The 18,987-nt window shown below is 60.4% G+C and overlaps 1 protein-coding gene across 1 annotated transcript in view; it reads right to left on the bottom strand.

Moving 5' to 3' along the window:
* Positions 1 to 18,987, bottom strand: part of LOC127569113 (F-BAR and double SH3 domains protein 1-like) — a 47,570-nt gene that overhangs the window by 6,642 nt on the left and 21,941 nt on the right. Inside the window, exons 12-14 of the mRNA XM_052013471.1 lie at positions 14,107 to 14,211; positions 12,009 to 12,164; positions 11,778 to 11,912 (exon numbers count right to left, since the gene is read on the bottom strand). Coding sequence (XP_051869431.1) covers positions 11,778 to 11,912; positions 12,009 to 12,164; positions 14,107 to 14,211 — 396 coding nt within the window. The remainder of the gene's footprint in view (positions 1 to 11,777; positions 11,913 to 12,008; positions 12,165 to 14,106; positions 14,212 to 18,987) is intronic.

Here is an 18,987-nt window from a genome sequence, read left to right as displayed (position 1 = left end):
GGAGGGACGGCGCTGGGGTTTTCGGCTCACAGACTGCTTATCTGGAGATGTCTCCCACCTTCTGTGCTCTGAACTGCTCCTGTGGACCTAATTACTGTGCTGCTGCTTATCCGGCAGGCAGTGTGTGTGTTGTTTTGTTTTCGGATTTCTGACTGCGTAGGGCGTGACGCAGCCTCGGTCCTACGCGGCCGTCGCTGCTCCTGGAGGCGTGGCTACTGGGAAGCCGTCACCCTTCAGACTGTTGACTTTGGACAATGCGGTGCACTGCTCTGTGCCTCCGTCGATCGGACTGGGGGGTGGCCTGCGGGCCATGTCTGTGGCGGTGGGGGGCAGGGCGGGCGTCGTCGTGGTCACGAGGATGTACGGGGGTCTGGTGTTTGTATTGCGCTCGGAGAAGGAGGTGTCCTTGGCCTTGGGCAGGGGGCTGATGTCGGGGGATCTTTATGCCGGTGGAGCCAGTGGGGGCCCCCGTGCAGCGGGTCGTCCTGTCTGACGTTTTTCCCCATATCCCTGACGAGGTCCTCCTCCCTCACTTGCGGTCTCTGGGTGAGGTGCGGTCGAGCATCACCCCGATGATACTCAAGCCGGCCATACCTGGCTTTGAGGACGTGTACTCTTTCAAGCGCTCGCTGTTCATGCAGCTGGCGCGGGGAGGGGATGCTGAAGGGTGTTTCCGGATCACGCACAAGGGGCAGCATTACCAGGTTTTCTGGGCCACCGGCCGTCCGCGGTGCCACGCGTGCAAGGTGTTCGGGCATGTCCGTCGGCATAGTCCCGGCCGCCGGCTCCGCCTCGGCGGCACGGGTGGATGCCGTTGCCGCTCCCGCCGTGGCCACTCCCCCCGCTGCCCCCCCGTGCCGGTGGGGGAGGGGGGTGGGGGTGAGCACGGTGCAGGCGGTGGGGAGGGGTGGGCAACTGTTCGGAGTCGGAAAGCGCGGTGGAAGCAGAAGCACCTCCAGGCCTCACCCCTGGAGGGGCAGGTGCCGGAGGCCTCCTCCAGTCCGGACATGGGGGTCGCTGGGGTCTCTGGGGGTCGACGGGTGCCGGGGGAGGGGGAGGGTGAGGTGCCGGAGGCCGAGGTTCCCTTCGAGGTGGAGGTCACCCTGTCTCCGCACCCCAGCAGGATGAAGTGGCGCCGGCACGTGTCTGAGGGGTTGGAGGGAGCGGGGTCGCCCGAGGGGGGAGGGATCTGCCCCCGGTGAAGGCCGTGTGCGCGGCCGGCGACCCCCCGGAGCCGGTGGGTGTCGCTGAGGGGGCCGACGGTTTCTGTTGGGGTTGCGCCCCCCGTGTCGGTGGGCGGTCCTGCAGTGCAGGGGGGACTGTCGGATGGTGAGGGCCCACCCTCGGTCGAGGCTGCGTGCCTGGAGTGCGCACCTGCCAGGGAGGGGGTCGGCCCCGCGGATCCGGGGTTGCCTGAGGGGCGAGTAGTGGCCGGGGTGGTGGTCTCCCAACTCGTGGCCACCATCGAGGCCAGGAGTCCCGAGAGGGTGTGTTCTGCCCCCGTGTCTGAGGGGAGGCAGAGTGCCCCTGGGTTGCCGGCCTGCTCAGTTGCAACGTGCGAAGGTGCCCCTGTGAGTGGGGAGGGTGGGGACCCTCCCAGTGCTGTTGGAGGGGGGGAAGACCAGGGTGTGTCAGTGGACGTGGCCCTGTCGACTTGCATCCTCCATTTGAGCTCCGCAAGGGCCTGCGAGCCGCCCGCCCTGGGGGTGGGACGTGCGGAGGAGAGCGGTGTCAATGTGTGAGGGTCCAGTCCTGCCCCGCCTCGGGACCAGGATCCGGGTGGGCCCCTGGACATGGGGGCGGCGGGGTCTCCTCCTGTCACTGATCCTGGGGGGGGGGGGGGGGGGGGGGGGGTGGAATAGAGGGGGTCGTCGTCGTCCCTGGGGCGGGATCATCAGAGGGGTTGCTCCCCGTCTTCAGGTGGGCGCGTTGCCCGGTGGCAGCACCTGCCTGGAGGTAGACAAGAGCTTGGGGACCGGTGATGAGGGTGAGGGTGCCTCCGATGACGAGCTGGAGGACTACCTCCTCCCCGGCGCCATGCCGCAGCCCGTCACCGTGGAGCAGATCCGGGAGTTCCTGGAGGAAGCAGAACAAGGCCAAACTGGCTGCCTCCCAATGGGGGAACCTGCCGGCTGTCGTGCAGTTCCTCCGGGGCATCCTCAACCAGGGGAAGGGATCGGGCCTGGACCGGCCAGAGAAGCGCCGGTTCAGAGATCTGAAGCTGCTCCTGGAGGCAGAGTGCAGGGTGCAGGGGTGCTCAGTGGGGAGCCCTGCTCCTTCCGCCTGTAGCGCCGGTGAGGGGAGTGTATTGTAGCCATCATGCCGGTCACCGTCGCCAGCCTGAACATCAATGGTGACAGGGGGTCTGTCCGTAGGTTCCACCACCTCTCGGTCCTGCGGGACGGGAGGTACACGGTGAGCTTCCTGCAGGAGACCCGCACCGTTCCCGGAGACGAGTCCGCCTGGCTCCTGGAGCGGTGCGGTGGGGGGGGTCTACATGAGTCACCTCAGCTCCACTTCGAGCGGGGTGGCGATCTCGTTGGCCCCGACCTTCCAGCCGGAAATATTGAAGGTTCAGGAACTGGTGCCAGGCCGTCTGCTTCATCTGGCCGTGCACGTGGATGGCGTGCCGTTGCACTTTGTTAACGTGTACACCCCCGAGCTCGGCCCGATACAAGCGCACTTTTTCCGGGAGGTGTCTGCTTTGGTAGGCTCCTTCGAAAGGGGCGAGTAGCGTCATCCTTGGGGGCGATTTCAACTGCACCCTTGAGGAGAGGGATCGCTCCGGGCCCCAATGTGGCTGCTGCGGGACCTGGTCGGGTCCTTTGCCCTAGTCGACGTCTGGCTGAACCTTCACCCACGTCTTCTCGCGGAGGTCTGGGGGGGGGGGGGGGGGATGTTTGCGGATCGATCAGCTATATGTGTATGAGGCGCACGTCTCCTGCGTGTCAGCAGCCTCCATGCAGCCGGTGGCGTGCTCAGACCACCGCCCAGTGTGGGTGGCGCTCAGTCTGCTGCCCGCGAGGGCGGGGTCAGCACACTGGCACTTCAATAACCGGCTGATGGACGACCAGTGATTCCGGGACTCGTTCCGCCTGTTTTGGACGGCTTGGCGCGAGGAGTTGCGGGGCTTCTCCTCCCTCCAGCTCTGGTGGGATGTGGGTAAGGCCCACTTCCGGGTTTTCTGCCAGGAGTACGCGACGGGGGCGACCAGGGGGCGGGTGTCCGAGGTCCAGCGGCTCGAGGGGGAGCTGCTCGACTTGGAGTCTCGGCTGGGACCACCTGCCGAGGACTCACCCCTTTGGCGCAGGTACCAGAGGGTGAAGGAGGCGCTGCGAGGCCTACAGCTCAAGGGGTCCCGCGGCGCGTACGTGCGATCACGGGTCCAGATGCTCCACGGTCTGGACCACGCCTCACCTTTCTTCTACTCTCTGGAGCGCTGGCGGGGTGTCCGCAGGCGGCTCGTGGAGCTGCTGGCGGAGGACGGATCCTCGGTCACTGATCAGGCGGGTATCGTCTGGGAGGTCCGCGCTTTTTATGCGGCCCTGTTCTCACCTGATCTGTCCAGCGGGGATGCGTGCGTGACTCTGTGGAAGGGTCTGCCGCGAGTCAGCCCCGAGGCTATCGAGCGGTTGGAGGCTCTCCTGGGTCTGGAGGAGTTGACCGGCACCCTGGACCAGCTGCGATGGGCAAGGCTCTGGGGCTGGACGGGCTGACAGTCGAGTTCCTCCATGCTTTTTGGGATGTCCTGGGGGTGGACTATGCAAGGGTGCCGGGGGAGAGCCTGGCGACGGGTGAGATGCCCCCCTCTTGGCGCAGGGCAGTCGTAGTCCTGCTGCCCAAGAAGGGGGATCCCCGCAGTCTGCGGAACTGGCGCCCGGTGTCCCTCCTCTGCACCAAGTACAAGGCGTTTGCCCGGGCAATGGCCAATCGTCTGGGCTCCATGCTAGCCCAGGTGATCCATCCCGACCAGTCGTACACGGTCCCGGGCCGGTCCATCCAAGACAACATCCACCTCGTCCGGGACCTGCTGTACCTGTGCCGGGAGGCCGGGATGTCAGCCGCCTTTCTCCCCCTCGATCAGGAGAAGGCGTTCGACAGGGTGGATCACAGGTACCTGTTCACGGCCCGCGTCCGGCTGCTGTACACCACTGCGGAGAGCCTCGTCAGGGTCAATGGGTCCTTGACGGCACCTTTTTGCTTCAGGAGGGGGGTGTGTCAGGGGTGCCCCATGTTGGGGCAGTTGTACTCAGTCTGCGCGGAGCTGTTCCTGTGCCTTCTTCAGAAGCGGCTGACGGGTCTGGTCCTGCGCGAGCCAGCGACGGAGGTCGTCCTCTCGGCTTATGTCAACGACGTCCTCCTCGCAGTCACTGACCCCACGGACCTGCGGAGGATGCGCGAGTGCCAGCGGGTCTACTCGGCCGCGTCTTCCGCCAGGGTCAACTGGGCGAAGTGTTCGGGTCTGCTGGTGGGTCCGTGGCGGGCAGCCCTTCAAATGGAGCACCTCGCACCTCCTCTACTTGGGGGTCTACCTATCCCCGGCTGAGGGGTCCTGGCCGGTGAACTGGCAGGAGTTGGGGGCGAAAGTCTCCGCCCGGCTGGGGCGCTGGGCGGGGCTGCTCCGGGCGATCTCGTACCGGGGCAGGGCGCTGGTCGTCAACCAGCTGGTGGCCTCCATGCTGTGGTACCGGCTGGCCACGCTGGTGCCACCCAACGTCTTCGTTGCCACCACCCAGAGGAGGTTGACAGACTTCTTCTGGGGCGGCCGGAGGCACTGGGTCTCTGCGGCGGTCCTGAGTCTGCCATCGGCAGAGGGGGGTCAGTCGCTGGTGCGCGTGCGTACCCAGCTGGTGGCCCTCCGCCTCCGGGCGCTGCAGAGGTACCCGTACACCGAGCGCCCCCCCGCGGTGGCACGCGCTGGCCACCTTTTTCCTCCGCCGGGGACACTGCCTCCGGGAGGGGGTGCGTCTCCCAGCGGCGGGCGGCGGCCGTGCCGCAGTGTGGGAGCTGCCTGGGTTCTACTGGGATCTGATGCGGGTGTGGGGTGTGGTGTCGTGCGGCAAGCGCGCGGCGGGTGCCGAGGGAGGCGCTGGGGGGGTCCCGGCTGTGCCGGCCCCCGCCTTGCTGGAGTTGCTGGTCAGGCCCAGGGCCCGACTACTCTCGCGGGAGGCGGCTCGGCACAACCTGAGCCGCCTGGCGGACACGCTGACGGTGCTGTTTTGCAAGGCGCCGAAGCGGTACTTGTACGGGCTGCTCCTGCACACCTTTCACTTCCTCACCCTGGTCTGCTGGCTGAACATGCTGTGGCGGCAGTCCGTCTTGCCGGCTGGCGACGGGGGGGGGGGGTCCCAGATGGAGGTCTCTCTACACGGGAGTCCTCCCGCCGTACATTGGGGACCTGGGATGGAGGGTGTTGCACCGGGCCGTGCCGTGCAACCGAATCTTGAGCCGGTTCACCGACACCCCAGCCACCTGTCACTTCTGCGGCCAGGAGGAGACGGTGTACCACGCGTACGCGGAGTGCGAGAGGTTGCAGCCCCTCTTTGTATATCTGTGGGGGCTGCTGCTCAAGTTCTGGCTGCACTTCAGCCCGGCGCTGTTGGTTTATGGTCACCTGGTGTGGCACAGGGCAGGTCACGCGGCTGATCTCCTGGTGGGTCTTCTGCTGGGCCTGGCCAAGCTGGCCATCCACGGGATGCGGTGGCGGGCAGCCGAGGGTTCCGGCTGGTCCGCCTGCCTGCCATCTTCTGTGCGCACGTGGGTGTCTTTGGAGAGGGAGCACGCGGTCTCCACGGGTGCCCTGGCTGAGTTCCGCACTCGGTGGGCCCCTCAGGGGATCACGTGTCGTGGATGGCTCCAAAGCGCTTCTGATCTGAAGTGTGTGTTGCGGTGGTGGGTGTAGCATTGCGCGGGTATTCATTTTGCTTAGTTGTTTCTTTCTGTATTAGATGTACAGTATTTGATATTGGTTGTTTTTTGTAGTGCTTTTAGCCGATAAATGTTTTGTACAAAAAAAGTGGCGGTACTGAGTGGGCTCTCCTTCAACTTGATGAATTATCGGTAAAGAATCCAACAGAGCGGTGTCGGAGAACTTTGGAAGGTGTGGGAGTGTGTGGTGATCATCTGGAGCGGTGGCTGAGACAGCTTCTCTTCGGAAGAGGGCTGTTTTTCTCAAGTATTTGGGAGCTGATTTCCAAGCGCTGTGGGAGCGGCAGTGGCTGGCAAGTTGCCAGGGTTCGTTTTGAGCTTTGAGGGACCTGCGACTGGATTTCTTCTGGTCTGTGTATCAACTGGCTTCCTCCCACTGGAGACCTTGGCCCAGGGTGCCTGGGTGAAGAGGTTCTTGGTGACTCCTGGACTTTCGTGCGGCCGGGGAAACGTCGCGCTGGGCTGTTGGTGGATGATTCGCTGCGTGCGGGAGGGACGGCGCTGGGGTTTCAGCTCACAGACTGTTTATCAGGAGACGTCTCCCACCTTTACTTTCTCTGGACTGCTCTTTGTGGATTTAATTAATGTGTTGCTGCTCATCGGACAGGCAGAGAGTTTTGGATTTCTGACTGCATAGGGACTTATCATGGCTGCCTGTGCTTTGGGCGTGACGCAGCCTCGGTCCTACGCAGCCATCGCTGCTCCTGGAGGCGTGGCTACTGGGAAGACGTCACCCTTCAGACTGTTGACTTTGAACAATGCGGTTCGCTGCTCTGTGCCTCCGTCGATCGGACTTGGTGGTGGCTCACCTGCCATGTCTGCGACGGTGGGGGGCAGGGCAGGTGTCGTCAAGGTCACTAGAACGTTTGGTAGACTGGTGTTTGTACTGCGATCTGAGAAGGTGTCGTCCTTGGCCTTGGGCAGGGGGCTGACGTCGGGGGAGGTCTTCATGCCGGTGGGGACCCCCGTGTAGCGGGTCGTCCTTTCCAATGTTTTTCCCCATATCCCTGACGAGGTCCTCCTCCCTCACGCAGTCTCTGGGCGAGGTGCGGTCGAGCATCACCCCGATGTTGCTCAAGCCGGCCGTACGTGGCTTCGAGAACGTGTACTCCTTCCAGCGCTCGCTGTTGATGCAGCTGGCGTGGGGTGGGGATGCTGAGGGGCAGTTCCAGGTCCTGTACGAGGGGCAGAACTACAGAGTGTTCTGGGCCACCGGCCGTCCGCGGTGCCATGCGTGCAAGGCGTTTGGGCACGTCCGTCGGCATTGTCCCAGCCGCCAGGCTGCTGGCTCCGCCTCGACGGCACGGGAGGATGCCGCTGACACTCCTGCCGTGGCCCCTCCCTCCACTGTTCCTGCCCCCACTGCCCCTCCTGTGTCGGTGGGGGTGGGGGGTGGGGATGAGCGTGGTGCGGACGGTGGGGAGGGGCGGACTCCTGTCATGGGTAGGAAGGCACGGCAGAAGGGGCACCTCCAGGCCTCACCCCTGGAGGGGCAGGAGACAGCGGCCTCCTCTGGTCCGGACCCGGGGGTCCCTGTGGTCTCTGGGGTTCAGTGGGTGCCAGGGGAGGTTGAGGGGGAGGGTGCAATGCCGGGGGCCGAGGTTTCCTCTGAGATGGAGGTCACTGTGCCTCCTCACCCCAGTGGACTGAAGTGGCGTCGGAACGTGTCTGAGGGGTCGGAGGGACCAGGGTCGCCTGAGAGGGGGGATTTGCCCCCGGTAAAGGCCGTGTGGGCGACCCCCAGAGTGGGAGGGTGGCGCTGAGGGGGATGACTTGGCTTCTGTCGAGGTCGGGCCCCCCGAGTCGGTGGGCGATCCCGCGGTGCAGGGGCTGTCGGAGGGTGAGGACCCACCCCCAGTTGAGTGCGTGCCCACTGGGGTGGGGGTCGGCCCTGCTGAGGGCCCTGTGGATCCTGGGTAGCCTGAGGGTGGGGAGTCGCCGTGGCCACCTTCGAGGCCAGGAGTCCCAAGAAGGTGCGTTCGGCCCCCGTGTCTGAGGGGGGTTGGGGTGCACCAGTGATTGGGGAGGGTGGGGACCCTCCTAGTGCTGCTGGTGGGGGGGGGGGGGGGTGGAGGGAGACCGGCGTGTGGTGGCGCATGTGGCCCCGTCGACTCGCGTCCTGCTTTCGAGCTCCACAAGGGCCTGTGAGCCACCCGCCCTGGGGGGTGGTGACGGTGTGCGGGGGTCCGGTCCTGCCCCACCTTGGGGCCCGGGGTCTCCTCCGGACACTGCCCCTGAGGGTGGGGTCGCCCGAGGCGGGATCTGCTGAGGGGGTTGCAACCCAGCTGGGGTGGGCGTGTTGCCCGATGGTGATGACTGCCTGGAGGATGACGAGGGCTTGGGGTGCGGCCGAAGCGGTCTCCGATGCTGAGCTGGAGGACGACCTTGTCCCTGGCACCGTTCCACGGCCCGTCACTGTGAAGGACATCCGGGAGTTCCTGGAGGAAGCAGCACAAGGCCAAGTGGGCCGCCTCCCGGTGGGGGAATCTGCCTGGTTTCGTGCAGTTCATCCGCGGCATCTTTGACCAGGGGAAGGGGTTGGGTCTGGACCGGCAGGAAAGGCGCCAGTTCAGAGATCTGAAGCTGCTCCTGGAGGCAGAGTGCAGGGTGCAGGGGTGCTCGGTGGGGAGCCCTGCTCCTTCCGCCTGTAGCACCGGGGAGGGGAATGCACTGTAGCCATCATGCCGGTCACAGTCGCCAGCCTGAACATCAATGGCGGCAGGGGGTCTCTCCGCAGGTTCCGCCACCTCTCGGTCCTGCGGGACGGGAGGTACACAGTGAGCTTCCTGCAGGAGACCCGCACCGTTCCGGGAGATGAGTCCGCCTGGTCTACATGAGTCACCTCAGCTCCACTTCGAGCGGGGTGGCGATCTTGTTGGCCCCGACCTTCCAGCCGAAGATATTGCGGGTTCGGGAACTGGTGCCGGGCTGTCTGCTTCATCTGGCCGTGCGCTCGGACGGCGTGCCGTTGCACTTTGTTAACGTGTACACCCCCGAGCTCAGCACGATGCAAGCGCGCCTTTTTCGGGATGTGTCTGCCCTGGTGGGCTCCTTCGATCGAAGCAAGTGTGTCATCCTTGGGGGTGACTTCAACTGTACCCTCGGGGAGAGGGATCGCTCCGGGCCCCAGTGTAGCCGCGCGTCCGTGCGGCTGCTGCGGGACCTGGTCGAATCCTTTAATCTAGTCGACGTCTGGCGGAACCTTCATCCAGATTCCCACACCTTCTCGTGGAAGTCTGCGGGAGGTGGAGGTTCGCGGATTGATTGGCTTTATGTACCCAAGGCGCACATCTCCCATGTGTCGGCGGCCTCCATGTGGCCGGTGGCATGTTCGGACCACCGCCTGGTGTGGGTGGCGCTCAGTCCACGGCCCACGAGGGCGGGGTCCGCGTACTGGCACTTCAACAACTGGCTGCCGGATGACCGACGATTCCAGGATTCATTCCGCCTATTTTGGACGGCTTGGAGGGAGGAGCTGTGGGGTTTCTCCTCCCTCAAGCTCTGGTGGGATGTTGGCAAGGCTCACGTCCGGGTTTTCTGCCAGGAGTACACGGGGGGGGGGGGGTGGCGGGCGACAAAGGGGCGGGTGTCCAAGGTCGAGCGGATCAAGAGGGACCATCCACCGAGGACTCGCCCCTTTGGCGCAGGTACCAGGGAGTGAAGGAAACGCTGAGGGACCTGCAGCTCGAGAGGTCCCGAGGCACGTACGTGCGATCGCGGGTCCAGATGATGCAGGATCTGGACCACGCCTCACCGTCCTTCTATTCTCTGGAGCGCTGGCGGGGTGTCCGCAGGCGGCTCGTGGAGCTGCTGGCGGAGGAAGGATCCTCGGTCACGGATCAGGCAGGAATCATCCGGGAGGTTCGCGCTTTTTACGCGGCCCTGTTCTCGCCTGATCCGTCCAGTGAGGATGTGTGCGTGACTCTTTGGGAGGGTCTGTCGCGAATCAGCCCCGAGGCTGTTGAGCGGCTGGAGGGTCCCCTGGGTCTGGAGGAGCTGACCAGCGCCCTGGACCAGCTGCGACGGGGCAAGATGGGCTGACGGTTGAGTTCCTCTGAGCTTTCTGGGATGTCCTGGGTTGGGGGGGGGCGTGGGGGAGCTATGCAAGGGTGCTGGGGGAGAGCCTGGTGACAGGTGAGATGCCCCCCTCTTGGCACAGGGTGGTCGTAGTCCTGCTGCTGAAGAAGGGGGATCTCCACAGTCTGCGGAACTGGCACCCGCTGTCTCTCCTCTGCACCGAGTACAAGGTGTTCGCCCGGGCAATGGCCAATTGTCTGGGCTCTGCTGGCCCAGGTGATCCATTCAGGACAACGTCCACCTTGTCCGGGACCTGATGTACCTGTGCCTGGAGGCCGGGGTGTCGGCCGCCTTTCTCCCTTGATCAGGAGAAGGCATTTGACAGGGTGGATCACGGTTACCTGTTTGCGCGCGTTCCGCCACTGTACACTGCCGCGGAGAGCCTCGTCAAGGTTAGTGGGTCCTTGATGGTGCCCTTTCACTTCAGGAAGGGGGTGTGTCAGGGGTGCCCCATGTCGGGGCAGTTGTCCTCGGTCTGCGTCGAGCCGTTCCTGTGCCTCCTTCAGAAGCATCTGACGGGGCTGGTCCTGCGCGAGCCGGCGACGGAGGTCGTCCTCTCGGCTTACGCCGACGACATCCTCCTCGCGGTCACCGACCCAGCGGACCTGCGGAGGATGCGCGAGTGCCAGCGGGTCTACTCGGCCGCGTCCTCCGCCAGGGTCAACTGGGCGAAGTGTTCGGGTCTGCTGGTGGGTCTGTGGCGGGCGAACTCCCTGCCGGAGGAGTTGCAGCCCTTTGAGTGGAGCACCTCGCACCTCCTCTACCTGGGGGTCTACCTGTCTCCGGCCGAGGGGTCCTGGCCGGCAAACTGGCAGGAGTTGGGGGCGAAAGTCTCCGCCCGGCTGGGGCGCTGGGCGGGGCTGCTCCCGGCGATCTCGTACCGGGGCAGGGCGCTGGTCATCAACCAGCTGGTGGCCTCCATGCTGTGGTACCGGCTGGCTGTGCTGGTGCCGCCCAACGTCTTCGTCGCCACCACCCAGAGGAGGCTGACGGACTTCTTCTGGGGCGGCCGGAGGCACTGGGTCTCTGCGGCGGTCCTGAGTCTGCTGATGGCAGAGGGGGGTCAGTCACTGGTGTACGTGCGTACCCAGCTGGCGGCCTTCCGCCTCCGGGCGCTGCAGAGATACTGTACACCGAGCAACCCACGCGGTGGCACGAGCTGGCCACCTATTTCCTCCGCCGTGGACACTGCCTCCAGGAGGGGATGCGTCTCCCAGCGGCAGCCGGGTGGAGATGGTGTACCACGTGTACGCAGAGTGCGAGAGGTTGCAGCTCCTCTTTGCGTATCTGCGGGGGCTGCTGCTCAAGTTCTGGCTGCACTTCAGCCCGACGCTGTTGGTTTACAGTCACCCGTTGCAGCGCGGGGCGGGTCACGCGGACGATCTCCTGGTGGGTCTCCTGCTGGGCCTGGCCAAAGCTGGCCATCCACGCTCGGTGGGACCCTCAGGGGATTGCGTGTGTCATGGACAGTACGAACACGATTCTTATTTGAAGTGTTGCGTGTTACGTTAACGGGAGTAGCGTTGCGTGTGTTTTGTTAGTATTAGTTTGCATTCTCTACTGTAGTATGTCGTTGCGTAGTTTCTTCTTTTCTGTATTGGATGTCATGTATTGACGCTGGTTGTCTTTTTGTAGTGCTTTTAGCGAATAAATGTTTATAATTTTAAAATAAAAGGGGAGCTACTGAGGGAAGGTCACGCTGTGGAGGGGGCGGTGAGGAGGGAGACGTCCCCACTGGGAGCTCGGTCAGATGCGGACCACGCTGGACGTACCTGGTAACTGTAGAGCACGGTACAGTGCACGGGGTAGAGACGCGCTCCGGCTACGTGGGCCAGGTCCTGCGTTTCCTCCTGAGTGTCACTGCCGTCCTCGAACTCCTCGAAGTCAGTGAAATCCAACTCAGTGAACTGTGGACACAGAAAGGGGGGGTCAGTGTGGGGGGTGGGGGGCTGCGGGGTGGGTGGCAGTGTGTGTGTGGGGGGGGGTGCAGTGGGGGATCTCACCTCGGGACCTCCATTGGACACTCGGGCCTCACTCAGCCTCCTCTCCCTTTCCAGCTCCTCGCAGGCCTGCGACATGGTGCTGCTGACCCAGGAGTCCACTGGCACCCCCGCTGCCCGCAGCAACGCCAACCGCGCAGCCGCCTTCCGCTTGCTCACCTGCACCGGGAACACAGACCAACTGTCAGCCCCACACACACCCAGCGCAGGCCTAGCACAGGCCCAGAGCGCAGGCCCAACACAGGCCCGGAGCGCAGGCCCAACACAGGCCCAACCCAGTCTCAGAGAACACAGCCCCAACGCAGACCTGGAGCGCAGTCCAGGAGTACAAGCCCGGAGCCTTGCACAGGACCAGCACAAACATCTCCCCCACCACCATCCAGTGGCCTGGGGTTCTGACCCAAGGTCACTCTACCAGTGGTCTCAGAAACCGTGAAAGGGTCATTGACACAGTGTGACCCTCCCTCAGTACAGCCCCTCCCACAGTGTGACCCTCCCGCGGTGCACATTCCCTCAGTACGGAGTGGGGGTACAGAGGTGGGGGGTGGAGGGATGTTGGACAGGTTATTGCCGGGGGGGGGGAGGGTATCTCCACAGGACCTGCAGCACTGACCGGACACCCTGTGCATCCGGACTGCAGATCCTGCCAATACCTCAGAAAGAAACCGGTGGAATCGGTGGGAGGAGGTGGAAGGCTGGCTGAGGAAGGTGGACAGAGTGCCCTTAAGTCCATCCTCCCAAGCCACCAAGGACATGTGCTCGGTCACCGCTCACCCCTGGTCCAACCTCGGAGACGGGGGAACAGTCAGTGCCTCGAGGATGGGCACGGAGAGTTTGTGTGGACCGCAGGGAGGCAGCAGCAGCTTGTTGACAGAAGACCACATCCAAGTGACGAGTAACAGCGAAGGTCCTCGGAGTCAATGCACGGGGTGTTGGTTACATGGACTTGCAGGATGTGGAACACTGCTCAACATCCATGGGATTAAACAATGCAAGGATAGGATCCGGAGGCCATTCAGCCCATCGATCCTGCTCCACTTCTCATTGGGATCATGGCCAATCTCTTGCCTCAGCACCATGTTCCTGTACTGTCCCACATCCAGATATCTATTGACCACGATTTTAACTGAGCTCAGGGACTGAGCCTCCACACCCCCAGGGGCAGAATTCCACAGATTCACCACCCACTGATTGAAGACATTTCTCCCCATCTCCGTCCCGAATCCCCAGCCAGACGAAGCACCTTCTCTGCATCCATTCCTCGTACAGCGGTCCTGCCATCCCTCGAACCAGTCCAGTGAATCGTCTGCATCCTGCCTCCATCCCTTCCTCTGGGTGCAGTCTCTCCAAGGTCCCAAACAATTAGGAGATTTCCTTCCCCTGTATTTACATCCTCTTGTGACAAAGGCCAACGTACAGTCCGTCTTCCTAACTGTTTGCCGCACCACAGTGACTCTCAGTGACTGGTGCACCACCAACCCCTCCCACCCCGAACATCAACACCGCCCGACCTCTCCCCATTTAACAAACACTCTACTTTTCTGTTTTGTTCACAGGGTGGGTGACTGCACATTTCCCACATTACATCCCATCTGCCACACCCACCCCCAGAAACCTCTGTCCATCCTCCCCGCACCTCGTTTGGTCCTGCATTGTCAGCAAACTGTTGGGTTTGGTCACCTCAGACTGCGAACTGCTGGGGCCCAGGCATCAAACACAACCTGCCACCCTCTCCTCTGCACCATGACCAACACCCAGCCCACATCAGCACGGTACCCCTGTTCTACGTGCTGTGACCTTGTTCATCAACCCGTGTGGGACATTGGAAACTTTACATCATGTCCACTGGTTCCTCCAGAACTATCCTGTTCCTCACAGAAGCTCGCGGCCCAGGATCCAGCCCTGGTGACCCGTGGGACCAGGAATGTTGGGAGTCCGCAGCATGGCCTGGGAGAGGTGACCGCGATGACCGCCCCTCGGTCTCACTCCCCTGCAGCTCACCGCCTGGAGAGTGCTAAGGACTGGCGGGGCTCGGTCAGGGATCGGGACAGTGCCCATGAACGGCAGCTGACTGCACCCTCCACTCCCAGTGACCCCTCACCTCAGCCTTCCTGATGCCCTCCTTAACCTCCTCCATCTTCAGCTCGATTCCTGCCGCCTCCTCCTCGGACAGCAGCTGCTGTCGCTGCACCAAGTTCCGCAAAACCTGGAAGGAACCGCACGACGGGTCAGGTTGTGTGGGGAGATCCCAGGTGGGTTGTAGATCGCAAGAAGATGGTAGAGATCGCGGGCAGATGATGCAGAGTGTAGAGGTCTCAGTGTACAGAGACCGAGAGGTTCAGGTAGTGAGAGGAAGCGGTGGTGAGTCACTCAGTGTATGCAGCAGCATTGGAGGAACTCAGCGGCTCGCGCAGCATCTATGGAGGGAAATGGACAATGTCTCGGGTTGAGACCCTTCATCTGGACAGTCCATTAATGCAGATGAAGGGGCTCTACCCGATACATTGACAGTCCATGACTCTCCACAGATGCTGCTCGACCTGCTGAGTTCCTCCAGCAGATTGTTTGCTGTTCCAGATGCCAGTGTCTGCAGTCTCCTGTGTCTCCACCCAGTGTGTGGTGCAGATGGGCTGTGACGCCAAGGTGGAGATGGTTGGGTTTGGATGATTGGTACCAACGGCACAGGCAGGAAGGGAGATGAGATCCTGCAAAGGGAGTTCGGAAGAAAGTTGAAAAACAGGGCTTCAAGGGTTGTAATCTCAGGATTACTCCCTGCGCCATGTGCTAGCGAGGCAAGAAATGGGAAGATGGTGCAGTTCAATGTGTGGCTGAGGAGCCAGTGCAGGAGGGAGGGATTTGGGTACACGGATCACAGGGGTGCGTGCATCACTGGGGTGCGTGCATCACTGGGGTCTCTTCCAGGGCAGGTGGGGCCTGTACAGGAGGGATGGGCTGTGCCTGAACTGGAGGGGGACGAATATCCTCGCAGGGAGGTTTGCTCGTGCTACTCGGGAGGGTTGAAACTGGTGTGGCGGGGGGTTGGAAGGAGAGTCGGAGGTCAGTGGGTGAAGGGATTGTGGTCAGGCCGGGCAGGTCTGAAATGACAGGCAGGGACAGGTTAATGAACACGGTGGGGCCAAAGTGCAAGCAGCAAGGCAGATGCATTTAGAACCGGGATCAGTCCACGCAACTATGACGTGTAATGACCATTACAGAGACCTGGTTCAGAGAGGGACAGGACTGGCAGCTCAACCTTCTAGGGAAGTAAGCAGTTAGTGCAGGGTCCCCCTGTGGCCATTCCCCTCAGCAACGTCTACCCCTTTGGACACTGCTGGGGGGATGACCTATCAGGACACAGCAGCCAGGTCAGTGGCACTGTGGCCGGCTCTGCAGCTCAGCAGGGAAGGGTAAAGTCGGACAGAGCAATAGTGATAGGAGACTTGATAGCTAGGGGGGCAGACAGGAGATCCTGTGGCTGCGAAAGAGACAACAGGATGGTGTGTTGCCTCCCAGGTGCCAGGGTTGAGGATGTCTTAGAGTGGCTGCAGAATACTCTCAAGAGGGAGGGTGAGCAGCCAGACGTCGTGGTGTACGTTGGCACCAATGACACAGGTAGAAAGGGGGAAGAGGTCCTACACAGTGACTGTAGGGAGTTAGGAAGGAGGCTGAAGAGCGGGACCTCCAAGGTAGTAATCTCTGGATTACTCCCGGTGCCAGGTGCTAGTCAGGGCAGGATGATAGAACAGATGAATGTGTGGCTGAGGAACTGGTGCAGGGGGCAGGGTTTCAGGTTCTTGGATCATTGGAACCTTTTCTGGGGCAGGGGTGACCTGTACAAGAGGGACGGGTTGCACCTCAACTAGAGGGGAACCAATATCCTGGCCGGGAGGTTCGCTGGTGCCACTCGGGAGGGTTTCATAGAACAGTACAGCACAATACAGGCCCTTCGGCCCACAATGTTGTGCCAACCTTTAAACCTCACCTAAGACTATCTAACCCCTTCCTCCCACATATCCCTCTATTTTAAATTCCTCTATATGATTATCTAGTAATCTCTTGAATTTGACCAATGTACCTGCCTCCACCATCACCTCAGGCAGCGCATTCCACGCCCCAACCACTCTCTGGGTAAAAAAAACCTCCCTCTGATATCTCCCTTGAACTTCCCACCAATTATCTTAAAGCCATGCCCTCTTGTATTGAGCATTGGTGCCCTGGGAAAGAGGAGCTGGCTGTCCGCTCTATCTATCCCTCTTAATATTTTGTACACCTCTATCATGTCTCCTCTCATCCTCCTCCCCTCCAATGAGAACAGCCCTAGCTCCTTTAGTCTCTCCTCATAATCCATACTCTCTAATCCAGGCAGCATCCTGATAAATCTCCTCTGCAGCCTTTCCAACGCTTCCACATCCTTCCTATAATGAGGTGACCAGAACTGGACACAGTACTGTAAGTGTGGCCTAACCAGAGTTTTGTAAAGCTGCATCATTACCTCGCGGCTCTTAAACTCAATCCCACAATTTATGAAAGCTAACATCCCATAAACTTTCTTAACTACCCTCTCCACCTGTGAGGCAACTTTCAGTGATCTGTGGATATGAACCCCCAGATCCCTCTGCTCCTCTACACTGCCCAGAATCCTGCCATTTACCTTGTACTCCGCCTTGGAGTTTGTCCTTCCAAAGTGTACCACCTCACACTTCTCTGGATTGAACTCCATCTGCCACTTCTCAGCCCAGCTCTGTATCCTATCAATATCCCTCTGTAAGCTTCGACAGCCCTCCACACTATCCACAACACCACCAATCTTTGTGTCATCTGCAAACTTGCCAACCCAGCCTTCCACCCCCCTCATCCAAGTCATTAGTAAATATCACAAAAAGTAGAGGCCTCAGACCTGATCCTTGTGGGACACCACTAGTCACAGCCCTCCAATCCGAATGCACTCCGTCCACCACAACCCTCTGCTTTCTACAGGCAAGCCAATTCTGAATCCACATGGCCAAGCCTCCCTGGATCCCTTGCCCTCTGACCTTCTGAAGAAGCCTACCATGTGGAACCTTGTCAAATGCCTTACTAAAATCCATATAGACCACATCTACTGCACTACCCTCATCAATCTGCCTGGTCACCTCTTCAAAGAACACTATCAGGCTTGTGAGACATGATCTGCCCTTCACAAAGCCATGCTGGCTGTCCCTGATCAGACCATGATTCTCTAAATGATCATAGATCCTATCTCTAAGAATCCTTTCTAGCAGCTTACCTACCACAGATGTAAGGCTCACTGGTCTATAATTCCCTGGACTATCCCTACTACCTTTTTTGAATAAGGGGACAACATTCGCCACCCTCCAATCCTCCGGTACCATCCCCATGGACAATGAGGACAAGTTTAAACTAGTTTGGCAGGGGATGGGAACCAGAGCACCAGGGCAGAAAGTGGAGGGATTGGGAGGAAGGTCGATGTCAGGGCTGGTGAGAACAGGCAGGAGCAAAGTAATGGACACAATGGGACGGGCAGCTTGAAGTGTGTGTATTTGAATGCGAGGAGTATTATGGGTCAGGGTGATGAACAGAGCACAGATCAGTACACGGAACTGTGATGTTGTGGCTGTTGCAGAGACTTTGTTGAGAGAGGGACAGGACTGGGTGCTTAATGTTCCAGGGATTCAATCTTTTAGAAAAGAGAGAGGTAAAAGGGGGGAGCGTTGCATTCCTAATCAGGGACAATATCACAGCTGCACTCAGAGGGGACATAACGGAGGGCTCATCCACTGAGCCTGTGTGGATAGAACTCAAAAATAAGAAAGGTGCAATCACTCTGATGGGATTACACTACAGACCTCCCAATAGCCACCGGGACATTGAGGAACAGATAAGCAGGCAGATTAGGGAAAGATGTAAAACTAATAGGGTTGTTGTCATGGGGGACTTCAACTTCCCTGATATAAACTGGGACCTCCTTAGTGTAAGAGGTTTGGACGGGGCAGAATTTGTTAGGTGCATCCAGGAGGGTTTCTTAAATCAATACATAGATGGTCCAACGAGAGGAGGGGCCGTACTGGACCTGGTGTTGGGTAACGAGCCTGGCCAGGTGACTGACCTTTCAGTGGGAGAACAGTTCGGGAACAGTGACCACAACTCCTGAAGTTTTAAGATCACTATAGATAAGTATGGACCTTGCGGGAGAGTATTAAATTGGAGCAGGGCAAATTATGGGAGCATTAGGTGGGAACTAGGGAGAGTTAACTGGGAACAGCTGTTTTTGGGCAAGTCCACATCTGACATGTGGAGGGTGGTTAAAGACCAACTGCACGGAGTACAGGACAGGGACGTTCCAGTAAGAAGGATGGCAGGGTGAGGGAACCTTGGATGTCAAGAGAGGTGGTGAATTTAGTCAAGAAGAAAAAGGAAAAGTGTTAAGCTCAGGAAGCTCCGATCAAACAGAGCGCCTGAGGATTATAAAGAAGGCAGAAAAGAACTCAAGAAAGTAATTAGAAAAGCACGACAGGCCATGAAAAGTCCTTGGCAAGTAGTATTAAAGAGAATCCCAAGGCATTCTATACATACATCAAGAGCAAGGGAATAACTAGGGAGAGGGTAGGACCACTCAAGGATAAAGGAGGGAACATGGGCTTGGAGGCAGAGGATGTGGGTGAGGTCCTTAATGAGTACTTTGCATCAGTATTAACAAGGAGAAGGACGTGGAGGAGAGTGACGTCAGTGCGGAACGTGCTAATATGCTGGGGCAGTTCGAGATAAAGGTGGTGGTGGTGGTGGTGTTGGGTCTCTTTAAGAGCATTAAGGTGGATACGTCCCCAGGGCCTGATGGGACATACCCCAGGTTATTGAGAGAGGCAAGAGATGAGATTGCTGGGGCCTTGACCAAGATCTTCGTGTCCTCTGTAGCCACAGGTGAGGTCCCGGAGGACTGGCGAGTAGCTAATGTTGTTCCATTATTCAAGAAGGGAAACAGGGA

This window comes from Pristis pectinata, chromosome 4 (genome assembly GCF_009764475.1).
Source record: "Pristis pectinata isolate sPriPec2 chromosome 4, sPriPec2.1.pri, whole genome shotgun sequence".
In the NCBI taxonomy this organism is placed as follows: domain Eukaryota; kingdom Metazoa; phylum Chordata; class Chondrichthyes; order Rhinopristiformes; family Pristidae; genus Pristis; species Pristis pectinata.
This window is presented reverse-complemented; position numbering and strand designations above follow the sequence as displayed.